At 44.5% G+C, this 27,923-nt stretch overlaps 1 protein-coding gene across 1 annotated transcript in view; it reads right to left on the bottom strand.

Annotated features, from left to right (window-relative positions):
* LOC141087481 (moesin) overlaps nt 1-27,923 on the bottom strand; it is a 110,295-nt gene that overhangs the window by 34,077 nt on the left and 48,295 nt on the right. Inside the window, exon 2 of the mRNA XM_073573034.1 lies at nt 16,528-16,611. Within this exon, the coding sequence (XP_073429135.1) occupies nt 16,528-16,611 (84 nt within the window). The remainder of the gene's footprint in view (nt 1-16,527; nt 16,612-27,923) is intronic.

The raw sequence follows: 27,923 nt of genomic DNA, 5'->3' as shown, positions 1-27,923 counted from the left end.
CTTGGAGAACAAATTTTCGTTGTATAGTTTGTGGAGTCCATATACAGAGCACTTCATTGCCAGAAGAGTAGAAACCATCTCAAGTGACCCCATTTTGGAAATTATACACCCCTGGGAATTTATCTACAGGTGTAATGACAATTTTGACTCCATGGGTGTTTTCCAGAAATAAGCATAAGTGGATGTTGTGAAAAATGCAAAGCTGCTGTTGTAGTGACCAGTACATTATAGTGACCAGTACGTTGTTGTGCCCACTACATTATGCCCAGCATGTTCTCACTTGTAAATTAAGTGGGCTCTGCTCTCTATGATAATGACAAACATGTGGATTCCCAACTATGGTTTAGGCACACGGGTGGGGGTTCGGGGGTGATGGGACGGCATGGCATTTGGAAGAGCAGGCTTTGCTGGATTTTTTTTTTTTTTTGGGGGGGGGGAGCCATAAGACTTTTTCCGGGCCTTTGTGCTTCCAGTAATGTAGCAGCACCTTATATTTCTGATAACAGGTGACGAACTGGAGACTTGTTTTTTGTGGGTTGAGTACAAGCTTTTATTAGTGGCATTTTGGGGTAAAGAACATTCGGGATCACAGTTATCCGGCGCGCTACGCTGAGCAATAATGAGGCAGCAGAGTTCCTCTGGACTCCGTCTGGCCTCTGTTCAGCAGCGTCCCTTACAGAGATGCACAAAACTGTGGCCGACGGCACTTTTCTGAGATCCTAAAAAGACGGACACCGCCGAATCACAGGAGAGACTGCGTCCACAGTGCCTCCATCTGCCTCATTATAGGGAATCTTCAGCCGGGGGTTCTGTCTGAATCACATATGTCAGATTTACACGGAAACCCCGGAAGCGCTCAATGGTCGGACATTATCTACCCAACACTTTGGTAGGGCATTAACCTACCAATTTTTACCTTAATGAGCAGGCCAATTTTTTTTTTTTTTTTTTTTAAAGCTGACCACTGTCACTTTGAGGTAGTAACTCTGGAATGCTTCAGCATATACCACTTGATTCTGAGATAGTTTTATCGTGACATTTACTTCATGTTAGTGGTAAATTTTGGTCTATATAATTTGCGTATATTTATGAAAATATCAAAAATGACAATTTTAAAATTTTCAAACTTTTAATTTTTATGCCCTCAAACCAGATCGTTATATAACACTAATTCATTCATAAACATTTTCCACGTCGACTTTACAGCAACACAATTTTTGAAACAATTTTTTTGTTAGCAAGTTAGAAGTGTTCAAAATTTGTAAGTTTTTTTTTTTTTTTTGGGAACACCTCACATTTGAAGTGACTGAGGGGTCAATATGAAAATACCCCAAAGTGACACCATCCTAAAAACTGCACCCCTCAAGGTGTGCAAAACCACATTCAAAAAGTGTACTAAACCTGCAAGTGTTTCACAGGAGTCAATGGAATGGGGAAGCAAAAAAAAAAAAAAAAAAAAAAAATTAAGTGAAAAAATTTTAAAGTACTTTAGCCCCAATTTTTTTTTTTTTTTTTTTTTACAAGGGTAATAGAAAGTAGACCCCAAAATTTGTTGTGAAATTTCTGGAGAGTATGCAGATACCCCATGTGTGTGAAATATCTACTGTTTGGGCGCACGGCAGGGCTTGGAAGGGAAGGAGCTTCATTTGACTTTTTGAACGCAAAAAGAGCTGGAATCTCAAGTGGATGCCATGTTGCATTTGGAGAGCCTCCTATGTGCCTAAACAGTGGAAACCCCCCACAAGTGACACCATTTGGGAAACTACAACCCGCAAGGATTTTATTTAGGGGTATAGTGAGCATTTTGAATCCACAGGTGCAACACAGTTTGATAACTTTAGGTCATCACATTGAAATTATTTTTTTCTCTTCACAAAAATTTTGCTTTAGCCCCAAATTTATCACTTTTGCAAGACGCAACACCAAAAATTGGAACCCACAGTTTGTTACCCACTTTAGGAGAGTGGCGATACCTCACATGTAGGTAAACAGTTCTGTTCATAAAAAAAAAAAAAAAAAATTGAGCTGGCAGGCCACATTCCTTTCAAACATAATACACCCCGTCCACCCACGGCCCCACCCCGTCCACCCACGGCCCCACTCCGTCCACCCACGGCCCCGTTCCGTCGACCTCGTACACACACGGCTCCGCTCCGTACATCACGTGCACACACGGCTCCGCTCCGTACACTTCATACACACATGGCTCCGCACACCTCATACACACACGGCTGCACTCCATACACTTTGTACACACACTGCTCCGCTCCATACACACACGGCTCTGCTACATCCACCCTGTAAACCCCTCCTTACCCCACACAAACTTACCTTCATTCAGCACCATGACAACCAGCACAGACAGCAGCGTCCTGCATAAACAGAGGCCCCTGATCATGTGACCCCTGACTTCATCCCAGGTCCTTTGCACACAGAACAGCCATCGCACGCTCCTGAATGCGCGCCTTCCACCTGTCTCAGGGAGTGAGACATGTGGTGCACCGCGTGCCGCAGATGCCTGCCTCAGGGGCCATATGTGGCCCGCGTGTTTGAGATCTCTGGTTTAGATACACAAACGGAAGGCGCAATATTTGAATTTTGGAACACGATTTGGCTGACTAAGATTGTGGGCGACATGTCACATTTGCAGAGCCCTTAAAGAGCCCAAACAGCAGAAACCCTCCAAAAGAGACCACACTTTGGAAACTACACCATTCAAGGATTTTATCCAGTGGTATAGTGAGGACTTTAAACCCATAAAGTACTACACAGAATGTGATAATCAATATGACGATCTAATATTATTGTTGAGCGCATGTGCTCGCTACTCCAGATTGCATCGGGTGCTTGGGTATGTACCAAGCATCGCGGGTGCTCTAGTGAGCTGCTCAAGTCTCCGTCCTGCATGTTTCGCGGCTGTTCGCCATACGAGTGTGCAAGCCTGCATTTTTTGGGGGGCTATGAATTACCTCATTTTTTGGGGATTATCTAACAGCCACGAAACGTGGGGCGGAGGCTCGAGACTCTCACTTGAGCATCCGTGATACCCGTTACGTGATACATATTTGATCATCCGATCAACTCAAGTAGAACTTGAGTAGCAAGAACTTAAGCTCAACACTAGTCTTTTTTTTTACTTTTGAAAAACCCCAAGCTCAATGTTATCCCCCAACATTAACTCTAGACAATGGCAAAAAAAAAAAAAAAAGGACTAATGGAATATATGCACACCATAATATACAAAAAATATAACATCAATTTTATTGATACACAATTACAATTAAAAAACCATGAGAACCGTGTACACTCAAAATAACAATGCAGTAATAAACCCAATACATAGAAATAATGAATTTATAATAATCCCCGGACCAACTCCTAAAGGCTCATGGGGCAAAAAAAGGGGAGGGGTGTTATTTAGATATATCGAAATATCCCCTTTCCAAGCAGCTAGGATAACCCATAAATGGAAGGCAGGTAAGGGGACCACCAAAAGGACGGAAGCCCCCATAACAGCCTAAAACCCAGATAAAGTAATCACAAAAAAACACCCCAAGAGAAGCTCCCACAATAGAGAAAAGAGCCTCTCATAAAAGCCCAACTAATGGTATGAGAAGCATATGTTACCCAGAAAGGGAAAGGTCCATTGATGATCCCATGAGTATGATCCTGACTGGAAACAGACGTGGCCTCACGCGTATCATCCCCACAAGAGGGGCTTCGTCAGGGGAAGTGAAGAACATTGTGACCAACAAGATTAAATACCCATAGGGTTAATACTTTGACAACCTACCAGTGTGAAGGTAAGCCAAGCCCAATGAGGAACGCCATGGGAAGTGCCCCAAGAATAACTGAACATGACCGCTGGCCCTCACTTGTGCCCAATGGGTATTATAATTGGTGACAAACCGTGGCTTACCGTCCCGTACCTTGTCCCCAAAAGGGAATCCTGAGTACGGGCCCTGGCCCATTGAAATGCCATGGAAATACTTCAGTGAGGATAATTCCTTAACTCTAAACCAAGCCGAATCCCCAACCCCTAACTATAAGGCCAAGCACCAAACCCTAACCCCCAACCCTATGCTCAACCCCAAACCTAAGATCAAGCCTCAACCCCCAACCCTATGCTCAATCCCAACCATATGGCCAACCCTAAATGCAAACAATTAAAAATTGTAAAATTATTAAAAAAATAATAATCTGACTAAAGGGATAACACATGGTTGGGGGTGGGGTGACACTAATTATTGGCTTTTCACCACTGTGATAGGGTGATCAAAATGAAGCAATAGGAAAAATACTTCTGCTGTTGCTGGGTGCCGGCTAGCAGATCTTGGCTGGCGCACTGTGCATGAGACCACCATTTCTTTTTTTTGGGAAGATGATGTGGAGGGCAGGATGGAGCAAAAAGTCCAGGGGAATCACTTTTCGCTCCTGAGAAGTATATTATTGTCAGAACAGCGATAAATGATTTTAATAGCTGGCACAGTATTTTGTTCATGATCCACTGAATAACAGCGATCATGTGATTGGGGACAAGAAAATCAGGTACAACTCGTGTTCTGCAGGGTCTCAGCTGCAACAGTGGCGGAGATCCTGGATATTTTCAGACTCTGGGGGAGCTACAACTTTATTTCTCATCAGTATTAAAACCACGATGAGGGAATAAGGTTCTTTAGTGGCCACCGTTTTGGCCGTTAAGGGGTTAAGTTGGTGGCCATTATTTACTTTCACACATTGGTAGGGCACGAGTTGCGTACATAGCCTTAAGTTAGATGAAAGCATGATTATCAAATACTTATATTTATGGTTTATTGGCTTTAAAAAAAAAAAAAAAAAAAAATTCTGAATAAAAACTTGTCACCACTTTGAGACATCAGTGGAGCTGGACTTTGCATGACAAGCTGTAGTTTTTAATTGCAGCATTTTGGAGTGCATAAAACATTTTGATCACTTTTATTCTAATTTTTTGGGGGTGAGCTGCTCTGATAAAAAAAAAAAAAAAAAAAAATGCTTTGCGTGTTTTTTCATTGACTCATATAAACTTTCTTGTTCAGAATAGCCGCTATGTTTTCAGATATTATCTACTAAATAATATGGCCAAATTGCCTGTTTCTCCGAAAATGTTTTACGTTTTCACATACATGCATTGGTGGAAGCAAGGCAGAGATTCTGAAAAATGCAGCCAAAACAAAGAAAGGAAAGCAGCAAAAAATGAAGCAAAACCTGCTTTTTGTCTGCAGTTTTTTTTTACTGCCAAAAGATTAACCCCTTAACCCCCAAGGGTGGTTTGCACGTTCATGACCAGGCCAATTTTTACAATTCTAACCACCTGTCCCTTTATGAGGTAATAACTCTGGAACGCTTCCATGGATCCTGGTAATTCTGACAATGTTTTCTCGTGATATATTGTACTTCATGTTAGTGGTAAAATTTCATTCAACTTGTGTTTATTTGTGAAAAAAACGGAAATTTGGCGAAATTTTTGAAAATTTCGCAATTTTCCAACTTTGAATTTTCCTTAAATCACAGAGCTACAGCACACAAAAAACTTAATAAGTAACATTTCCCACATGTTTACTTTACATCAGCACAAATTTGGAACCAACATTTTTTTTTTGTTAGGAACCGACGATTTCTCATTTTTACAACACCATTTTATTTTTACAGACCACATCACATTTGAAGCTACTTTGAGGGGTCTATATGATAGAAAACACCCAAAAGTGACTCCATTCTAAAAACTGCACCCCTCAAGGTGCTCAAAACCACATTCAAGAAGTTTATTAGCCCTTCAGGAGCTTCACAGGAACTTTTTGAATTTTTAAAAAAAAAACAACTAACCTTTTTTCACAAAAAAATACTTCAGGTTCAATTTTTTATTTTACCAAGGGTAACAGGAGAAATTGGACTGCAACAGTTATTGTACAATTTGTCCTGAGTACGCTGATACCTGATATGTGGGGGAAACCACTGTTTCGGCGCATGGCAGAGCTCAGAAGGGAAGGAGCGCCGTTTGACTTTTTCAATGCAAAATTGGCTGGAATTCAGATCGGACGCCATGTCACGTTTGGAGAGCCCCCGATGTACCTAAACAATGGAAACCCCCCATAAGTGACCCCATTTTGGAAACTAGACCCCCCAAGGAACTTATCTAGATATGTGGTGAGAACTTTGAACCCCCAAGGGCTTCACAGAAGTTTATAACGTACAGCCGTACAATTAAAAAAATAATTTTTTTTTTTTCACAAAAGTGATCTTTTCTCCCTCAATTCTTATTTTTCCAAGGGTAACAGGACCCTAAAAGTTATTGTGCAATTTGACCTGAGTACACCGATACCCCATATGTGGGTGTAGACGACTATTTGGGCGCATGGCAGAGCTTGGAAGGGAAGCAGCGCCATTTGACGTTTTTGGCTGGAATTGAGATCGGACACCATGTCGTGTTTGGAAAGCCCTTGATGTACCAAAACAGTGGAAACCCCCCACAAATGTCATCATTTTGGAAACCAGACACCAAAAGGAACTTATCTAGATGTGTGGTGAGCACTTTGAACCCCTCAGTGCTTCACAGAAGTTTATAATGCCTGGGCGTGAAAATAAAAAAATTGTATTTTTTCCACAAACATGATCTTTTAGTCCCCATTTTTTTATTTTCCCAAGGGTAACAGGAGAAATTGGACCCCAAAAGTTGTTGTCCAATTTGTCCTGAGAACACTGATACCCCATATGTGGGAGAAAACTACTGTATGGGCACACGTCGGGGCTCGGAAGGGAAGTAGTGACGTTTTGGAATGGTCTGCGGATGTCATGTTGCCTTGGAAGAGCCCCTGATATACCTAAACAGTGGAAACCCCCCCCCCCCCACAAATGACACCATTTGGGAAACTAGACCCCCCCCCACGGAACTTATCTAGATGTGTGGTGAGGACTTTGAACCCCCAAGTGCTTCACAGAAGTTTATAACGCCTGGGCGTGAAAATAAAAAAATCATTTTTTTCCACAAAAATGATATTTTTGCCCTCAATTTTTTATTTTCCTAAGGGTAACAGGAGAAATTGGACCCCAAAAGATGTTCTGCAATTTGACCTGAGTAGGCTGGTTTTTGGGGGTAAAACACTGTTTGGGCGCATGGCAGAGCTTGGAAGGGAAGGAGCACCATTTGACTTTTTCAACGCAGAATTGGCTGGAATGGAGATCAGACGCCATGTTGCGTTTGGAGAGCACCTGATGTGCCCAAACAGTGGAAACCCCCAAATTCTAACTCCAACCCTAACCCCAACACACCCCTAATCTCAGCTCTAACCCTAGCCCTAACGGGAAAATGGAAATAATTTTTTTTTAATTTTGTTATTTTTTCCCTAACTAAGGGGGTGATAATGGGGGGTTTGATTTACTATTTATGGCGGTTTTTATATTTGGCAGCTGTCACACGCTAAAAGACGCTTTTTAATGTAAAAATAGTTTTTGCATCACCACATATTGAGAGCTATAATTTTTCCATATTTTGACCCACCGAATCATGTGAGGTCTTATTTTTTGCGGGACGAGTTGACGTTTTTATTGGTATAATTTTCGGGCACGTGACATCTTTTGATCGCTTTTTAATCCGATTTTTGGGATGCAGAATGAAGAAAAACCTGCGTTTCGTGAATTTCTTTTGGGAGGTGCGTTTACACCGTTTCACGTGCGGTAAAATTGATAAAGCGCTTTTATTCTTCGGGTAAGTACGGTTACAGCAATACCTCATTTATGTTTTTATGTTTTGCATCGCTTTATTCTGCGAGCTATAACTTTATTTTTTCGCTGACAACACTGTATGGCGGCTCGTTTTTTGCGGGACAAGATGACGTTTTCAGCGGTACCATGGATATTTTTATGCGTCTTTTTGATCGCGCGTTATTGCACTTTTTGTTCGGCAGTATGATAAATCATTTTTTGCTTCGTTTTTTATTTTTTAAGGGATTCGCTAAAGGGGTTAACTAATGGGACAATTTTATAGGGCGGGTCGTTACGGACGCGGCAATACCAAATATATGTACTTTTGTTTGTTTGTTTTTTTTATTTCCAAGAAATGAATTAGGGAATATTTTTTTATTTATTTAGCAATTTTTTAAAAATTATTTACACACTTTTTTTTAACTTTATTACATAGTCCCAGGTGGGACATCACTGTCCTGTGACAGATCGCTTTGCAGGCACTGAGGAAGCCAGCTCCCTGCAGGCCCCCGAAGGTCCCCGTTGCCATCTTGGATCCGGGGACCTGCAGGGAAGGAGCCCACCGCAGCAGCGCTGCACATTGCGCTGCTGTGGGGGGGCTCAGGGAAGCACGGGGGAAGCACGGAGGGAGCCCCCTCCCTGCCAATGCTTCCCTTTAACCCCTGGTACACTGCGATCGTGTTTGATCGCGGTGTGCAAGGGGATAACGTGTCGAGGGTGGTCCGTGAACGCCCCTCACACATAGTACCGGGTGCCAGCTGTGAGCGCCGCTGATCGCTGTGACGTACTATCCCCCTAGACCCCCCCCCCAAGGAACTCATCTAGATGTGTGGTGAGAATTTTGAACCTCCCAGGGCTTCACAGAAGTTTATAACGTACAGTTGTAAAATTTAAATTAAAAAAAAAAAAACGGATTACTTACCGGTAATACTCTTTTGTAGAGTCCACGACAGCACCCACTGAGAGAGGGGATCCGCCCCCGGAACAGGAAACCTACAGAGAGATAGATGGGGCGGTCCCCCTCGCTCCCTCAGTTTGTGTTACCGAGAACAACGGAGGAACCGCCATACATGTTTTAGTCAAATTGTTTGGGCGATTCATCTATTTTACCCCTATGTAGTTTTAAGCTTACTAAGTTTAATCACATATCTAACTTAAATCATAATCTCCACCACCAAGGAGACCCATGTGTGAAAAAATCTTTACGGGAGGGAAGTGAGCGGGTGCTGTCGTGGACTCTACAAAAGAGTATTACCGGTAAGTAATCCGGTTTTTCCTCTTCGCCACGACAGCACCCACTGAGAGATTTCCAGAGATAATCACTTGGGAGGGCACACCGTGTTAAGGACAGATCTACCAAAAGTTAGATCCTCGGTAGAGGACAAATCTAGTCTATAGTGACTATAAAAGGTAGACGGAGAAGACCAGGTTGCAGCCTTACATATTTGTTCAATTGGGACGTTCGCCCTCTTGGCCCAGGAGGATGATATGGCTCTAGTAGAGTGCGCCTTAATCCCCAGTGGAGGGTCTTCTCCTTTTGCCAAATATGCCATTGTGATCGCATCTCTAATCCACCTGGATATCGTGCCTGTTGTAACTGCAGACCCCTTCCTGTTGCCCTGGAAGGAGACAAAAAGAGACCTACTCTGCCTCCAGGGACTGTTCCTATCTAGGTAGGCTAGCACAGCTCTTTTCACATCTAAAGTGTGATATTTCACCTCGTCCTGTGTTGACGGGTTCTCATAGAAGGAAGGTAGGCATATCTCCTAAGATCTATGAAATTTAGTTGCCCGTTTGGGAAGGTAGGACGGGTCTGTCTTTAAAATCAGACTGTCTTGTGTTATTGACAGGAACGGAGGGTCTACTGATAGAGCGTGAAGATCACTCACTCTTCTAGCCGATACTAAGGCTACTAGCATAGCAGTTTTCAATGAGAGGCACTTCACTGATGCTGAGCTTATGGGCTCAAATGGTGCCTGAGTGAAAGCATCCAAAACTAGAGTAAGGTTCCATGCTGGTAGCTGAGGCATATGCACCGGTTCTGACCGTTGACAAGCTGAGATAAAACGGGTCACCCATCTATTTGCTGCCACGTTATAGTTAAATAGGGCTCCTAGGGCTGATACGTGGACCTTTAGAGTACTTACTGAGAGCCTCAATTCTCGGCCTCTTTGCAGAAATTCTAGAATGGCCGTAATGGGTACTTCACCGGCTAGTTTTGCTGGGTGAAAGGCCAGGAACTTTTTCCACACCTTAGCATATATTTTTGTTGTGGACTCCTTCCTACTTTGTAGCAGGGTATTGATTAGGTTCTTTGAGAAACCCTTCTGCCTCAGTAGCTCCCTTTCAAATTCCAGGCCGCTAGGTGCAGGGCTTTGGCCTGTGGATGGTAGCAGGGTCCCTGCGAGAGAAGATTCTGGTGCAGCGGCAGGATCCATGGGTCAATTACTGACATGGCTCTCAGCCATGAAAACCACGGTCTTTTTGGCCAAAACGGGGCTATCAAGATGACCCTCGCCCTCTCCTGTCTTATCTTCCTGACTACTGTTGTTAGTAGAACCATTGGAGGGAAGGCATAGGCTAGCTGGAATGTCCAGGGTGCTTGGAGGGCATCTAGAATGTCTGGGTTGTCTGACCTGTAGAGCGAAGCAAACCTTCTTACGCGCCTGTTGGCTCTGGTCGCGAATAGGTCTATCTCCGGTCTGCCCCATTCTGACGCTATCATTTCGAAGACGTGCCTGCTGAGGACCCACTCGCCCTGATATAGGGTCTGGCGACTGAGATAGTCTGCTCGGGAGTTGTCTACTCCTCTTATGTGGAGCGCTGACAAGGAGAGAAGATGTACCTCGGCTATTTCTAGGATCTTTCCCGCGATAGACATCAATGGTCCTGACCGCGTGCCTCCTTGCCGGTTTATATAGGCCACTGCGGTGGTATTGTCTGTTTGGATTCTCACGTGGGTGCCTCTTAACTGCGGGAGAAAATGAGATATCGCATAGAAAATCGCTGTTAGCTCCTTTACATTAGAGGAGGTTTCTATTTCATCATTACGCCACCAGCCTTGTACCATGTGCTCCTCTAGGTGGGCCCCCCAACCTAAGGGGCTGGCATCCGTAGTGAGTATTTTGGAGGGAGTCACCCACCATTGCACTCCCTTCGATAAATTGGAAGGATTTAACCACCATTTTAGGGATTTAACCACCTCGGGCGATAGAGACATCTTCCCTTCCAACCGCCCCTGCAGTCTGTTTCCTGCAGAATAGCCCACTGTAGTTCTCTGGAGTGGAACTGGGCCCATTGCACCGCTGGAATGCACGATATCAGGGACCCCAGCAAGGACATACCCTGTCTCAATGATATTACGGGTCTTCCTGTAGTATTCTGTATCTTATTGATTATGGCCATCGCTTTGGCGTTTGGCAGAAAGCACTCGTCAGTTACGGAGTCCACTTGCAGGCCTAGAAACCTCTGACAGGTTACTGGTTCTAGTCTGGACTTCTCCCAGTTAATTAGCCAGCCTAGTGTTTGTAGGGGGATGAGATAATCTTAGCTATTCTCGCTTCGCACTGTGAAACAGAATTTCCCACTATGAGTAGGTCGTCTAAGTAAGGGACAACTAGGGTGTCATTCAGCCTTACATACGACATCACCTCCAGCATCAATTTGGTAAATACCCGAGGAGCCATGGATAGCCCGAATGGCATTGCCGCAAACTGGAAATGCTGAATCCGACCTTTTAACCAGACTGCTACCCGCAGGAACCTCTGGTGCCCTCGATATATGGGGAGATGGTAATAGGCGTCCTTTAGGTCCAAGACTGCCATATAACACCTGGGGAACAAAAGTTTTATTGCAGACTTAATCGACTCCATTTTAAACGGCCTCAGCTTCAAGAAGGTATTAAGCTTCTTTAAGTTTATTATAGTCCTATAAGAGCCATCTGGTTTTGGGACTAAAAATAGAGGAGAATAAAAGCCCATTCCCATTTCGTCCCCTGGGACCTCTACCAGGACCTGTTTAGTTAGCAGTACTGCAATCTCTATCTCCAGTGCTTCCTGCTGTGTCTGGGACTTCATGGAAGTCAATAGGAAGGAGTTCGGTGGATACCGAACAAATTCTAATTTTAGGCCTGATGACACAATATTCATGGCCCATGGGTTTGATGTCACCTTCTCCCATTGGTGGCTGAATTTTAATAGTCTGCCACCTACCGGTGTAGTGGTTTTATCGGGACCTGTCGCCCCTAAAGGGACGTTTCCTGAATAGGTTGCCCCTTTGTTTGGGGTCCTTATTTCCCCAGCGGTCCTGGGGTCTAAAGTCCTTCTTTTTGCCAAACGGCGGCTTCCTGTAGGCCCTCCTGTTAAACGGAACATACGGGTTAGGAAAACCTTTCTCTCTCCCCCCCGCTTTTGTTAAGATCTCATCCAGTTCCGTGCCAAACAGGTACTTACCCTGGCAGGGTATAGCACACAGTCTAGTTTTTGTTTGCGTGTCTCCTTTCCACCCTTTCAACCATAAGGCCCGCCGGCCTGCATTGGTTAGCCCTGCTGCCCTAGCCGATAACCAGAGAGAGTCCGCGGAGGAGTCGGAGAGGAAGGCCACTGCTCCCTTAATGAGGGGCATAGAGGAAAGGAGTCTATTCCTAGCTACTCCATTCTTAATATTGTCCTCTAGGTCATTCAGCCACACCAACATTGACCTTGCCGTGCACGTGGCTGCTATTGCGGGCTTAAAAGCTGCCGTGCATGCTTCCCAAGATCGTTTAAGGAATGTATCGGTTTTACGATCCAAAGAGTCAGCCAAAGTTCCTGAATCCTCTACCGGCAGGGAGGATCTACCAGAGGTAGAGGCCACTGCCGCATCCACCTTGGGGGCTCTCGACCAGGCTGTTAATTCCTCATCGTCAAATGGGTACTTACGTTTTGACGTTAAGGGGAGGAAGGTTCTCTGACCTTGTTTTTCCCACTCCCTTTTAACTAGCTCTTTTACAGCTGGGACCACTGGGAATGCCCGGACTTTTCTACGGGAAATGCCTGCAAACATTATGTCTTGTGGAGTCTTGGGGTCCTTACTCTCTGGTAACCCCATGGTATTTCGGACAGACTTCACTAAATTACTGACACTGTCCGTGGGGAAACACGTTTGGTCCTCGTCCTCTGAGGAAGGGTATTCCTGGGATCTATCGGAATCTAGTTCCCCGGTTTCTGACGGCGACTTTGACGCCGGCGAGGCTCCTCCTCTTGACGAATATATCTCTCTCACGGAGGAGTGACCCCCCCAAACTACTGGAACCGCCTAAGGCCCGTAGCTCCTCTCTAATCATCGCCCGGATATCCTCCTTCTTTCGTGAGGATTCCTCCTGTAAGGCCTCCTCAATACACGATTGGCATAATCTCTTAGGGTGGCCATCTGGGAGGGGCTGAGAACATAAGGCACACTCTCTATTTTTCGCCTTCTCCGTTCTTTTGGCCTAAAGGGGGTATGGACCAGAAAAAGAAGGCCATCAATTATTTATTCTGACCAAAAAACACTCACCCTTGAGTTTCGTCAGCAACTACCGGCTGCGAGGTCCGCGACCCCGGCTGAGGCATGGGACGACTTCTTTTCTTTAACGCTTTTTCTCCAAGGGCTCATCTTGCCTGGAAGGTCCACTAGGTTCCTTCCTGGAGCTGCCACTTCTTCTGGTGCTACTGCTTCTCCTTGTAGCACCGCTTTGTCTACTGCCATGTGGGGATTCCACTGGCTGACCTAACGGGAGCGAAGCTGGGTCATCTATGGATGACATGACTGCGCACTAGCGCTGTGTCTGTGGCTTCTTTTTATAGCCTCTGCTATAGCTGCTCCTCTTTCCTCTTTTTTTTTTTTTTTTTTGTCTTTTTTTATTCTCTGCTTCTGCGCATGCGTGGGCGTTCTCCTCCTGTCCTGACCCCGGAAGTCCTCTTACCACTTCCGGGTTGCCTCTCCTGGGGAACGCTCGCTCACAGCGGAGTACTGATGCGCCGGCGTATCTGCACCCCGCCACCAACACACGGGGTCCTTCTCCATTAACCCTTGCTGCAGGTATGACCCCCGGTAGCGCTGCCCAGCACAAACGCTCGAGCTCTTCTGCTTCCTTTTGGGGGGGGGGGGGGTGCGGCCATCAACCCCGGTATCCCAATGGTATTTGTAATGCGCCCTCCTCGGGGGGGGTATAGTCATGTCCTCCCCAGTGAGCCTTGGCACCACTCTCACCTCCGGCCTCACCTGCATTACCAGCTCTGGGGGGGGGGGGATACACCTCTCCGCCCGACGCTGCCTCCAGTCCTGGGGCCCCTGCTGCTCATATTCTGCACGCAGGCGGCTTCCAGACCAGGTATCCTCTTCTGCGGGTTCCTTTCCAGGAACAGGAAACCAAAACTGAGGGAGCGAGGGGAACCGCCCCATTTATCTCTCTGTAGGTTTCCTGTTCCGGGGGCGGATCCCCTCTCTCAGTGGGTGCTGTCGTGGCGAAGAGGAAAAAAAAAAACATTTCTTCCACAAAAATGATCTCACCCCCCAACTTATTTTCCCAAGGGTAACAGGACCATAAAAGTTATTGTGCAATTTGTCCCGAGTACGCAGATACCCCACATGTGGGGGTAAACCACTATTTGGGCGCATGGCAGAGCTCGGAAGGGAAGCAGCGCCATTTGACTTTTTTGTCTGGTATTGAACGCCATGCCGCGTTTGGAAAGCCCCTGATGTGCCTAAACAGTGGAAATCCCCACAAATGACACCATTTTGGAAACTAGACCCCCCCAAGGAACTTATCTAAATGTGTGGTGAGCACTTTGAACCCCCCAGTGCTTCACAGCAGTTTATAACGCCCGGGCGTGAAAATAAAAAAAAAAAATCATATTTTTTCCACAAACATGATCTTTTAGTCCCCAATTTTTTTATTTTCCCAAGGGTAACAGGAGAAAATGGACCCGAAAAGTTGTTGTCCAATTTGTCTTGAGTACGCTGATACCCCATATGTGGGAGAAAACTACTGTATGGGCACACGTCGGGGCTCGGAAGGGAAGTAGTGACGTTTTGGAATGCAGACTTTGATGGAATGGTCTGCGGGTGTCATGTCGCGTTTGGAGAGCCTCCGATGTGCCTAAACTGTTGAAACTCCCCACAAGTGACCCCATTTTGGAAACTAGACCCCCAAAGGAACTTATCTAGATGGGTGGTGAGCACTTTGAACCCCCAACTGCTTCACAGATGTTTATAACGCCCGGGCGTGAAAATAAAATCATTTTTTTTTTTCCCGCAAAAATATTATTTTTGCCCCTAATAATTTATTTTCCTAAGGGTAACAGGAGAAATTGGACCCCAAAAGATGTTTTGCATTTTGTCCTGAGTAGGGGGGTAAAACACGGTTTGGGCGCATGGCAGAGCTTGGAAGGGAAGGAGCACCATTTGACTTTTTCAACGCAGAATTGGCTGGTATTGAAATCAGATGCCATTTTGTGTTTGGAGAGCACCTAATGTGCCCAAACACTGGAAACCCCCCAATTCTAAAGGGGGTTTTACACATAGCGATATCGCTAGCAATATCGCTAAAACGTCACTGATTTTGTGACGTTATAGCGATACTGCTAGCGATATCGCTATGTGTGATACTTACCTCCGACCGGCTCCCCCGCTGTCCATCGCTGATCGCGCGAGAATGTCCGGCTCCATTTCTCGTCGTCTGCTTCCTGCTGTGTGAGACGAGCGACGGGTGGAGGCGGGCGGGAGGATGTCAGGATCGCTGTGTGTGAAAGGTGAGTGTCGTCCGCTGCGTCGCTGTGAGATCTTTCTGTATGAAAGCTCACTAGCGATCATTTAGCGATGCACCAGCGATCCTGACCGGGTCGTATCGCTGGTCGGATCGCTGGTGCATCGCTAAATGTAAAAGGGCCTTAACTCCAACAGACCCCTAACCCTGATCTCAGCCCTAACCCTAGCGGGAAATTGAAATAAATACATTTTTTTAATTTTATTATTTTTCCCTAACTAAGGGGGTGATAAAGGGGGGGGTTTGATTTACTATTTATGGCGGTTTTTATGTTTGGCAACTGTCGCACGCTAAAAGACGCTTTTTATTGTAAAAATAGTTTTTGCATCACCACATATTGAGAGCTATAATTTTTCCATATTTTGACCCACCGAGTCATGTGAGGTCTTATTTTTTGTGGGACGAGCTGACGTTTTTATTGGTACCATTTTCGGGCACGTGACATTTTTTGATCGCTTTTTATTCCGATTTTTGGGACGGAGAATGAACAAAAAACAGCATTTTAAGAATTTCTTTTGGGGGGTGCGTTTACACCGTTCCGCGTGCGGTAAAATTGATAAAGCAGTTTTATTTTTCGGGTTAGTACGGTTGCTCCATATTGGATCCGGGGACCTGCAGGGAAGGAAGCCCCCGCAGCAGCGCTGCACATCGCGCTGCTCCGGGGGGCTCAGGGAAGCACGGAGGGAGCCCCCTCCCGATGCTTTGCTAAATCCATGGTACACTGCGATCGTGTTTGATCGCAGTGTGCAGGGGTTAACATGTCGGGGGCGGTCCGTGACCGCCCCTGACACATAGTGCCGGGAGTCAGCTGTGATAATCAGCTGACACCCGGCCACGATCAGCGTGAACGCCGCTGATCGTGCTAGAAGTACTATCCCGTCCATGGGCATAGGGGCCCGGGTCCCATGGACGGGATAGTACGTCTCATGTCAGAAAGGGGTTAAGCTTTGGCTGCAGAAAAAAAAACAAACATGTGAATGTCTTCTAATCATTGTTGAGCATCAGACAGGCGGCTTACTTACTTGATCAAAGAGTTGTTTTCCAGTGGTGTTGGGCTGGATGGCAAACTCCAGCTCTGCATCCATCGTGGTCACACGTACGCTGATCTGCAAGACACAAGATGGCTCAGGATTAGTCAGTGAGTGGACGTTTCCTTGAGCTTTAAGTACATGTCAATTCCTACATCACAGAGGTGTGCACCTCAGAATGGACAAGTATTGGGCACTTTCCTCTAGATCTTTGAATATAGTTTTTTTGATTCCGTTCCTACGGATATATAAGCTCCGATCCCTCGTTGTGGAGTCTGCTTTACTAACATTGGTTACTGAATGGCGCGTTCTACAGAGCTCGCTGATACCTGCATGGTCCTGTTACCGGATGACAAAATTCCATCAAGTCCGTTTGTGAAGATTGCACCCTAGTAAATATTCCACCATCAGATGTGAGTGGTATAATTGAAAAGTGGAAGCATTTTAGATCCACAACAACTCTGCTACGAAGTTTCAAACTATAACGTTACAGAGAGGGGTCACAAGTGCTGAGGTGCGTAAGGTGACGGGAGATTCATGGCACAGTTTTCCATCAAAGCCTTACATCACCAAGCACAATGTTACACATCACATAGGCATGTTTCCACTGGTCCCTGGAAACTTTAGGAAAACAGTTTTGGGGAAGGGAACCTTTTCTTCATTCCAACAAGACTGTGTCAAAGTGACAAAGGTAGGTCATTCAATGTATAATGGAGCGAGTCCGGTGTGAAATCGTGACCTCAACCCCATTCAACACCTTAGTGATGAGCTAGCACAGAGATTGTGATCCGGCCCTCTGGTTCAACATCAGTGTCTGGCCTCACCAATGTTCATCACCACTAAAATCTCATAGAAAGCCTTCAGAGAGGGGAGGAAATCGTTCTATCAGACGATCCACGTTCCAGCACCGTGGACAAAGCAGCCATGTTCCACCTTACAATGTGTCCCTTAGACCTTCTACTCCATGAGTATGACAATCAGGGAAGTTCACAGGACGCTGCAGCACCGACTGATCGACCCAACATACTCATAGGTTTATCAGATGTCAGGCCAAGTGCAGACGATCCGGAGTAGCAGCGCTTTGGACGCAGTACATGGTCGCTGCCGTATATTGAATGCAGGTGATTCCGCATGTTAATTGAACCATGCAGATTCACCACGTCCAATACATTCTACGGGTGAGCTTTCTCTTGCTGAGACTCGCATCTTCGCAAGATAGACAAACTACGGTATGGACAGACGCGTCGCATGTCCGTCTCCACAGGTGAGCCGCGGGTATCTGTGGACACATTGTGGACATGGGATTTGTTGAAATCACATCCTCTATGCTGTAACATCTGGATGCTGCAGGTTGGACAAGAACACAGCGTGAAACACGCAGCAACTCCGAATTGTGTGCATCTACCCCTATAGGTGCAGAAAGCTGACCAAACGGTTCTAGACTCCTCCTCATTGATACTGCAACACAAAGGACAAGTTGTGGAGTTATGGAAATCACAGGATCGATAATCACATTGTGCTATAAGTCAGATGTCTGACGACAGGTGTCCATTGACCTCAAGTCACTGCTCTCAAATGTACAGAGCGAGACAGTAATGAAGGTCTATCCTCTACAGCGACGAGCAATAGTTTTGTCTTGAACGCAATGATCGACAGATTGGTCTGGAGACCACGTGATCAACGCATGAAGAAGCCTTCAAGAGGTAATGGGAGTGTGTCCCAAGAGCTGTTTTTCCCAACACAATACCAGGCCGCACATTGCTCGTATATATGAAGCCACCTGCGCGACAGACACCTGCAGCATGTCCAGTATTATCTCCAATCAAGTGCATCTGGCACATCATCGGTCGCTAACTGCAAAAGGAGATGCCAGCAGCGGATTCTGATGATTTCTCCAAGTGCACTCAGCATGGGAACCATTAATAACACCCAAGGTTGTAAGTGTGGGGATATTTGCACATGGGGCTCATACTCCATAAATGCTGTGAAAAGTCAGGAATACTCACAGCAGCGGCTCCTGCTTTCACTGTTATTAGCGATAGCAGGCTGATGGGAGCAGTAGTACCATCAGCCGACACCAATAACCAGAGGTAAACTTTATACCCTCAATCACAGCATAGGAATCGTGGCTCTCTGACTGGCGGTGATTTTACCATCGATCAGAAGGTGCGTTCGACATCGTCGCACTGTCATGTACATAACAGTGTGGCAAACACTGGATGTTCGCCCCCCCCCACAATTCAAGTGAATGGGGTCCGGATTTCGCCCCCCCCACAATTCAAGTGAATGGGGTCCGGATCATGCCCTGGTATCGAACCCAAAAACATTTTGGTACTTTTCGGCCGGACCTGAACATCCAGGGGTCCGCTTATCACTAGTCATCACGTGATGGTCCAGAAGGGTTGGGAGCACGGAGTCCATCCACCATCACAGTCAATAGTAGGTATTGTCAGGATTAGAAATGCCACTATGAATGTTAGCTTTATAGTTTATGAAGGCATGTCCATTATCTGTCTCCCTGGAGAACCCTTTTAAGAATGGATGGAGTGGCAGTACGAATGATTGAACTCTGCTCCATTCAGCAGAGGCTCTTCATAGCACCGTATCTCAGGATCGGTGGGGGGTCATTGTTGTTGGAAAGTTTTCCCCTATCCTGTGGGGATAACTTTCCAACTTGGAATTTAGTTTTTTTTAACGATAATCTGTCAGTAGGATCAACCCCATTCTGTCCATTTGGGCATGTAGGTCACAGTTAAATAAAATGATAATTTGATATCTGTGATCTGAGGTCCCATTTTAGAGAAAAATCATATTTTTCAACATATGTAAATCAGGTGCTGAGATTTCTGGGCTGGACATAGATCTCGCTGAGAATCCACCTCAAGAGATTTTTTTCGGGAGAGTCACCAGTGTGAGACACTAGATAAGGAGAACAGACTGTCAGTCATAACAGCTGGTAACTCCTTGTCATTTACAATATGTGGGGGTGGATCCTCAGGGGGATCTATGTCCCGCCCAGAGATCCTAACACCTCGTTTACATATTCCAGAGAAAACCATGTTTTTTTTTAATGAGACACCAGTTCGCAGAAATCAAGGTGTCCTGTTCTTCAGCTTCCTATGACCTGCATGCCCCTATAGACGGCTCAGGACGACAATCCTAGACGGACCCCCTTTTATGTGCAATTTTCAGATTGTCTGTCTTTCCGATAGGACAACTTTGAAAATTCAACAAAAAGGATTTAAAAATAAATGGTTAAATCGAGATTGTTTTATTTAATAAGTGTTTACTAAATTATTATCCTGCCTACTCAGACATCATTTGCCATATGTCGACATTTCTAAGTGTCCTTCACTTCACAGGCAAAACGAGTGATATTACTGATACCAGTAAATACAGACACTGCTGTTGCTTCTGATATGATTTAATCCTGTGGGGTAACTGAATTCTCTCTTCTCTTCGGTGCCCTCTTCTCACACACACACACACACACACACACACACACACACACACACACACACACACACGGTTTGTAATTTTTATCGTAGGTACACTTCAACTGTGAGAGACAATCTAAAAATAAAAATTCAGAAAGTCACATTGTATGATTTTTACATAATTAAATTACATTTTATTGCATATTTGATCACCGACCAACCAGCAAGAATTCTGGCTCTCACAAACCCGTTAGTTTTTCTGTAAGACGCCTCCTACTCTGCACTCATTACCTGTATTAAATTGCACCTGTTTGATCTTGTTACCTGTATGAAAAGAAACCTGTCCACACACTCAATGACACTCCAAACTCTCCACCATGGCCAAGACCTAATCTCTAGCTGTCTAAGGACACCGGGGAAAAAACTATAGCTCTACACAAGGCTGTGATGGGCTACAGGACAATAGACGAGCAGCTTCGCGAGAAGGCAACAACTGTTGGCACAATTATTAGAAAATGGAAAAAACACAAGACTGTCAATCTTCCTTGGTCTGGGGCTGCATGCAAAATCTCACCTCACTGGGTAAGGATGATTCTCAGAAAGGTCAGTAATCACCCCAGAACAACACAGGAGGACCTGATCAATGACCTGAAGAGAGCTGGGATCACAGTCTCAAACATTACAGTTAGTAACACACTACACCGTCATGGATTAAAATCTTGCAGGGAACGCAAGATTCCCCTGCTCACACACGCACATGTCCAGGTCCGTTTGAAGTTCACCAATGATCATCTGGATGATCCAGAGGGGGCTTGGGAGAAGGTCATGCGGTCAGATGAGACCAAAATAGAATATTTTGGCATCAACTGCACTCACTGTGTTTGGAGAAAGGAAGAGGATTATTGCTGTGAACGCAGCCCAGAAAGAGAACTCGCAGCACCTTTGTCAATCTGACCAGCTCCACTACCTTCAGTAACCAGAGGGAGCCCAGAATGAGAATTCACAACAGATTACAACCCCAAGAACACCATTCCAACTGTAAAGCATGGAGGGGAAAACATGATACTTTGGGCGTGCGTTTCTGCAAAGGAGACAAGATGACTGCACCATATTGAAGGGAGGATGGATGGGGTCATGTAGCACAAGATTTTGGCCAACAACCTCCTTCCCTCAGTAAGAGCATTGAAGATGGATCCCACGTACTGTAGTGGCCTAGCCAGTCTCCAGACCTGAAACCCAACAGAAAATCTTTGGAGGGAGCGGAAACTCAATGTTGCCCAGCGACAGCCTCTATCCTGAAACATCTGCAGAAGATCTGTATGGAGGAAGGGGATAAAATCCCTCCTGAAGTGTGTACAAACTTAGACAATAACTACAGGAAACGTATGACCTCTAAGTGCAAACAAAGGTTTCTGGACCAAATATTAAGTTCTGTTTTTCAATTTTAGCAAATACATGGAATAAAATGCAAATTAATTATGTAAAAATCAGACAATGTGATTTTCTGGATTTTTTTTTTTTTCTTTTTTTTTTTTTTTTTAAGATTCTTTCTCTCACAGGAGAAGTGTACCTATGACAAGTTACAGACCGCTCCATTCTTTGTAGATGGAAAAACGTGCAAAATCAGAAGTGTAATATATATTATATACTGTATGTATAGATACATACAAAGTGTGTATATATATATATATATATATATATATATATATATATATATATATATATATATATATATATATATATATATATATATATATACACACACACACATATACACACACACAAAAAGGTGCTATTAACATGAAATTCTCACCAGATGCCGGTAACAACCCATCCAATCCACCTAACTATAAGAAAGGGAAGGACACAATGCCCTCAAAGTTAGTAATAGCATCACTAGTTCAAAATACATACATTTGTAAAATCATAGTAGTTGGCACCTGATACAGAGCATCTGCTAATTACTGTAGTTAGGATAACATGGCTTAGGTGCTATGCACCACCAAAAGCTTCCTGAAAGGACCTCATTAGAAGCTACAAAAATGTAACACATCAGATAAAGTACCATGAAGTGTAGCTAAACCCAAGGAAACTGGGTCTCAAGATCTATCTTACCCGCAACCCTGTGAATATAATATCACAGGAGAAGTTTCAGGGTATATGTTCATAGAACAGGACTCAGTAGTTGGGAATAATGGTGCAGAGGTGGGGTCAGGCTCCTGTCAACCTGACGCATATCATCACTCAAGTGACTTCTTAAAGGGCAGAAACCCATCCAATCCACACAGCAGAAGGAATCAAACCATAGATGAACATAAACTACATTATGTGTAATAATTTGAAATGACAGGGAAAAAGTATTGAACACATTAAGAGTGAGGTGCAAAAAACCCTGGGAAATCATGATAGCCGCTAAAATTTTTCAGTAATTAAAAAGCAATCCTACCACTTAGTGAAAAATAATGTCAGCTGGTTCAACTGATGGCTTATAAAAAGGTGTCTCATTTAAAAGCTGCCAGGTGCCACACAAAAAACACCTCATGATGGGTAAAACCAGTGACCTGTCTCAAAACCTTCACAACCTTAACCCCTTCCTGACATCCGACGTACTATCCCGTCCACGGTACCCGGGCCCGTATGACCGTGGACGGGATAGTACGTCTACCGCGATCAGCGGCGCCCACGTGGTGAGCGCCGCTGATCGCGGCGGGGTGTCAGCTGATTATCACAGCTGACACCCGGCACTATGTGTCAGGGGCGGTCACGGACCGCCCCCGACACGTTAACCCCTTGCACACCGCGATCAAACATGATCGCGGTGTACCGGGAGTTAAAGGGAAGCATCGGCAGGGAGGGGGCTCCCTCCGTGCTTCCCTGAGCCCCCCACGGCAGCGCAATGTGCAGCGCTGCTGCGGGGGGCTCCTATCCTCCAGGCCCCCGAATCCAAGATGGCGACGGGGGCCTTCGGGGACCTGAGGAAGCTGGCTTCCTCAGTGCCTGCAAAGCGCAGGCAAGAGGAAGTCTGCTTCAATGCCTGTGACAGATTGCTGATCTGTCACAGGACAGTGATGTCCCACCTGGGACTATGTAATAAAGTAAAAAAAAAATTAAAAAAAAATAGCCAAATAAAGTAAAAAAAAAAAAAAAAATATTCCCCAATAAATTCATTTTTTGAAAATAAAAAAAAAAAAACAAAAAAACAATAAAAGTACACATATTAGGTATCGCCGCGTCCGTAATGACCCGCCCTATAAAACAGTCCCATTAGTTAACCCTTTTAGCGAACCCCTTAAAAAATAAAAAACGAAGCAAAAAATAATGATTTATTATCATACCGCCAAACAAAAAGTGTAATATCGCGCGATCAAAAAGACGCATATAAATATCCATGGTACCGCTGAAAACGTCATCTTGTCCCGCAAAAAACGAGCTGCCACACAGCATCATCAGCGAAAAAATAAAAAAAGTTATAGCTCACAGAATAAAGCGATGCAAAAATAATTATTTTTTATATAAAATAGTTTTCATTGCATAAAACCGACAAAAACATAAAAAAACGACCTAAATGAGGTATCGCTGTAACCGTACTGACCCGAAGAATAAAACCGCTTTATCAATTTTACCGCACGCGGAACGGTGTAAACGCACCCCCCCAAAAGAAATTCATGAAACGCTGGTTTTTGTTCATTCTGCGTCCCAAAAATAGGAATAAAAAGCGATCAAAAAATGTCACGTGCCCGAAAATGGTACCAATAAAAACGACAACTCGTCCCGCAAAAAATAAGACCTCACATGACTCAGTGGGTCAAAATACGGAAAAATTATAGCTCTCAAAATGTGGTGATGCAAAAACTATTTTACAATAAAAAGCGTCTTTTAGCGTGTGACAGCCGCCAAACATAAAAACCGCCATAAATAGTAAATCAAACCCCCCGTTATCACCTCCTTAGTTAGGGAAAAATAATAAAACTAAAAAAAAAAAAGTATCTATCTCCATTTTCCCGTTAGGGTAAGGCTGTGTGCACACGCTGCGGATTAGGTGCGGATTCATCCGCACGGATTTTGTAAAATCCGCAGGTGAAACCGCAGGTCAAAAGACCTGCGGTTTTACCTGCAGATTGCTCTGCGGTTTTGTCCTGCGGTTTTTCATCTCCTCATTAGAGGAGATGGCAAACCGCAGGAGAATCCGCAGAAAGAATTGACATGTCCCATAGGGAATCATGGTACTGGGGTCCGCAGCAGCCAAAACCGCTGCGGAACTGCAGCAAAATCCGCAGCGTGTGCACACAGGGCTAGGGCTAGGGTTAGGGCTAGGGCTAGGGTTAGGGCTAGGGCTAGGGCTAGGGCTAGGGTTAGGGCTAGGGCTAGGGTTAGGGCTAGGGCTAGGGCTAGGGTTAGGGCTAGGGTTAGGGCTAGGGTTAGGGCTAGGGTTAGGGCTAGGGTTAGGGCTAGGGCTCAGATTAGGGTTAGGGGTGTGTTGGGGTTAGGGTTGGAGTTATAATTGGGGGTTTCCACTGTTTGGGCACATCAGGGGCTCTCCAAATGCAACATGGCGTCTGATCTCAATTCCAGCCAATTCTGAGTTGAAAAAGTCAAATGGTGCTCCTTCCCTTCCAAGCTCTGCCATGCGCCCAAACAGTGTTTTACCCCCACATGTAGGGTATCAGCCTACTCAGGACAAATTGCAAAACAATTTTTGGGGTCCAATTTCTCCTATTACCCTTAGGAAAATAAAAAATTGGGGGCAAAAATATCATTTTTGTGGAAAAAAATGATTTTTTTATTTTCACGTCCGAGTGTTATAAACTTCTGTGAAGCACTTGGGGGTTCAAAGTGCTCACCACACATCTAGATAAGTTCCGTGGGGGGTCTAGTGTCCAAAATGGGGTCACTTGTGGGGAGTTTCAATAGTTTAGGTACATCAGGGGCTCTCCAAACGCACATGACACCCGCAGACCATTCCATCAAAGTCTGCATTCCAAAACGTCACTGCTTCCCTTCCGAGCCCCGACGTGTGTCCATACAGTAGTTTTCTCCCACATATGGGGTGTCAGCGTACTCAGGCCAAATTGGACAACAACTTTTGGGGTCCAATTTCTCCTGTTACCCTTGGGAAAATGAAAAAATTGGGGACTAATTGATCATGTTTCTGGAAAAAATACCATTTTTTTATTTTCATGCCCTGGCATTATAAACTTCTGTGAAGCCCTTGGGGGTTCAAAGTGCTCACCTCACATCTAGATAAGTTCCTTAGTGGGTCTAGTTTTCAAAATGGGGTCATTTGTGGGGGGTTTCCACTGTTTAGGTACATTAGGGGCTCTCCAAAGGCAACATGCCACTCGCAGACCATTCCATCAAAGTCTGCATACCAAAACGTCACTACTTCCCTTCCGAACCCCGACGTGTGCCCATACAGTAGTTTTCACCCACATATGGGGAATCAGCATACTCAGGACAAATTGGACAAAAACTTTTGGGGTCCAATTTCTCCTGTTACCCTTGGGAAAATGAAAAAATTGGGGACTAATTGATCATGTTTCTGGAAAAAATACCATTTTTTTATTTTCATGCCCTGGCATTATAAACTTCTGTGAAGCCCTTGGGGGTTCAAAGTGCTCACCTCACATCTAGATAAGTTCCTTAGTGGGTCTAGTTTTCAAAATGGTGTCATTTGTGGGGGGTTTCCACTGTTTAGGTACATTAGGGGCTCTCCAAAGGCAACATGACACCCGCAGACCATTCCATCAAAGTCTGCATTCCAAAACGTCATTACTTCCCTTCCGAGCTCCGACGTGTTCCCATACAGTAGTTTTCTCCCACATATGGGGTATCAGCATACTCAGGACAAATTGGACAACAACTTTTGGGGTCCAATTTCTCCTGGTACCCTTTGGAAAATAAAAAAATGGTGACTAAAAGATCATGTTTGTGGAAAAAATACGAATTATTTATTTTCACGCCCGGGCATTATAAACTTCTGTGAAGCACTGGGGGGGTCAAAGTGCTCACCACACATCTAGATAAGTTCCTTAGGGGGTCTAGTTTCCAAAATGGTGTCATTTGTGGGGGGGTTTCCACTGTTTTGGTACATCAGGAGTTTTCCAAACGCGACATGGTGTCCGATCTCAATTCCAGCCAAAAACGTCAAATGGCGCTGCTTCCCTTCCGAGCTCTGCCATGCGCCCAAATAGTGGTTTACCCCCACATGTTGGGTATCAGCGTACTCAGAACAAATTGCACAATAACTTTTACGGTCCTGTTACCCTTGGAAAAATAAGAATTGAGGGTGAAAAGATCATTTTTGTGGAAAAAATATGATTTTTTAATTGTACCGCTGTACGTTATAAACTTCTGTAAAGCCCTTGTGGGTTCAAAGTTCTCACCACATATCTAGATAAGTTCCTTGGGGGGTCTAGTTTCCAAAATGGGGTCACTTGTAGGGGGTTTCCACTGTTTAGGTACATCAGGGACTCTCCAAACGTGACATGCCGTCCGATCTGAATTCCAGCCAATTTTGCATTGAAAAGTCAAACGGCGCTCCTTCCATTCTGAGCTCTGCCATGCGCCGAAACAGTCGTTCCCCCCCACAAATCAGGTATCAGCGTACTCAGGACAAATTGCACAATAACTTTTGCAGTCCAATTTCTCCTGTTACCCTTGGTAAAATAAAAAAAATTGAACCTGAAGTATTTTTTTTGTGAAAAAAAGTTAGATGTTCATTTCTTTTTAAATATTCAAAAAAATTCCTGTGACGCACCTAATGGGTTAATAAACTTCTTGAATGTGGTTTTGAGCACCTTAAGGGGTTCAGTTTTTAGAATGGTGTCACTTTTGGGTATTTTCTATCATATAGACCCCTCAAAGTGGCTTCAAATGTGATGTGGTCCTAAAAATAAAATGGTGTTGTAAAAATGAGAAATCGCTGGTCACCTTTTAACCCTTATAACTTCCTAACAAAAAAAAATTTTGGTTGCAAAATTGTGCTGATGTAAAGTAAACATGTGGGAAATGTTACTTATCAAGTTTTTTGTGTGCCGTATCTCTGTGATTTAAGGGCATAAAAATTCAAAGTTGGAAAATTGCGAAATTTTCAAAATTTTTGCCAAATTTCCAATTTTTTCACAAATAAACGCAAGTTATTTGAATGAAATTTTACCACTAACATGAAGTACAATATGTCACGAGAAAACAATGTCAGAATCACCGGGATCAATGGAAGCGTTCCAGAGTTATGACCTCATAAAGGTACAGTGGTCAGAATTGTAAAAATTGGCCCAGTCATGAACGTGCAAACCACCCTTGGGGGTGAAGGGGTTAATGTTGCAAAACATACTGATTAATTTATATTCTACATAAGGTTCCAGCCAGTAAACACTGTTGGGGCAATGGACCAGAAATGGAAAGAATATAATCTCACCACACACAGTCAACGAACTGGTGCTCCCTGCAAGATTTTAGAGGAGTGAAAAGAATTATCAATAGATTTGTTCAAGAGCCAAGGAGAGCTACAGGAAGACCGGCAATCAGCGGGTACAATCATTTCAAAGAAAAACTATAAGTAATCCACTCAATCTCCATGGCCTGTATGCACGCTCATCACCAACCTCCATGGCCTGTATGCACACTCACCACACAATACTCCATTGTTGAACAAAAAGCATTTTCAAGTGCATTTACAGTTGTGGCCAAAAGTATTGACACCCCTGCAATTTTGTCAGATAATACTCAGTTTCTTCCTGAAAATGATTGCAAACACAAATTCTTTGGTATTATTATCTTCATTTAATTTGTCTTAAATGAAGAAAACAAGAGAATGAAGCAAAAAGCAAAACATAGATCATTTCAAACAAAACTCCAAAAATGGGCCAGACAAAAGTATTGGCACCCTCAGCCCAATACTTGGTTGCAGGGTGGATAAAAATCAATGTTTTAAAAAAAAAAAAAAAAAAAGAT

The sequence above is a fragment of the Dendrobates tinctorius genome, unplaced genomic scaffold (genome assembly GCF_039654945.1).
Source record: "Dendrobates tinctorius isolate UK_male_01 unplaced genomic scaffold, ASM3965494v1 ptg000034l, whole genome shotgun sequence".
In the NCBI taxonomy this organism is placed as follows: Eukaryota; Metazoa; Chordata; class Amphibia; order Anura; family Dendrobatidae; genus Dendrobates; species Dendrobates tinctorius.
This window is presented reverse-complemented; position numbering and strand designations above follow the sequence as displayed.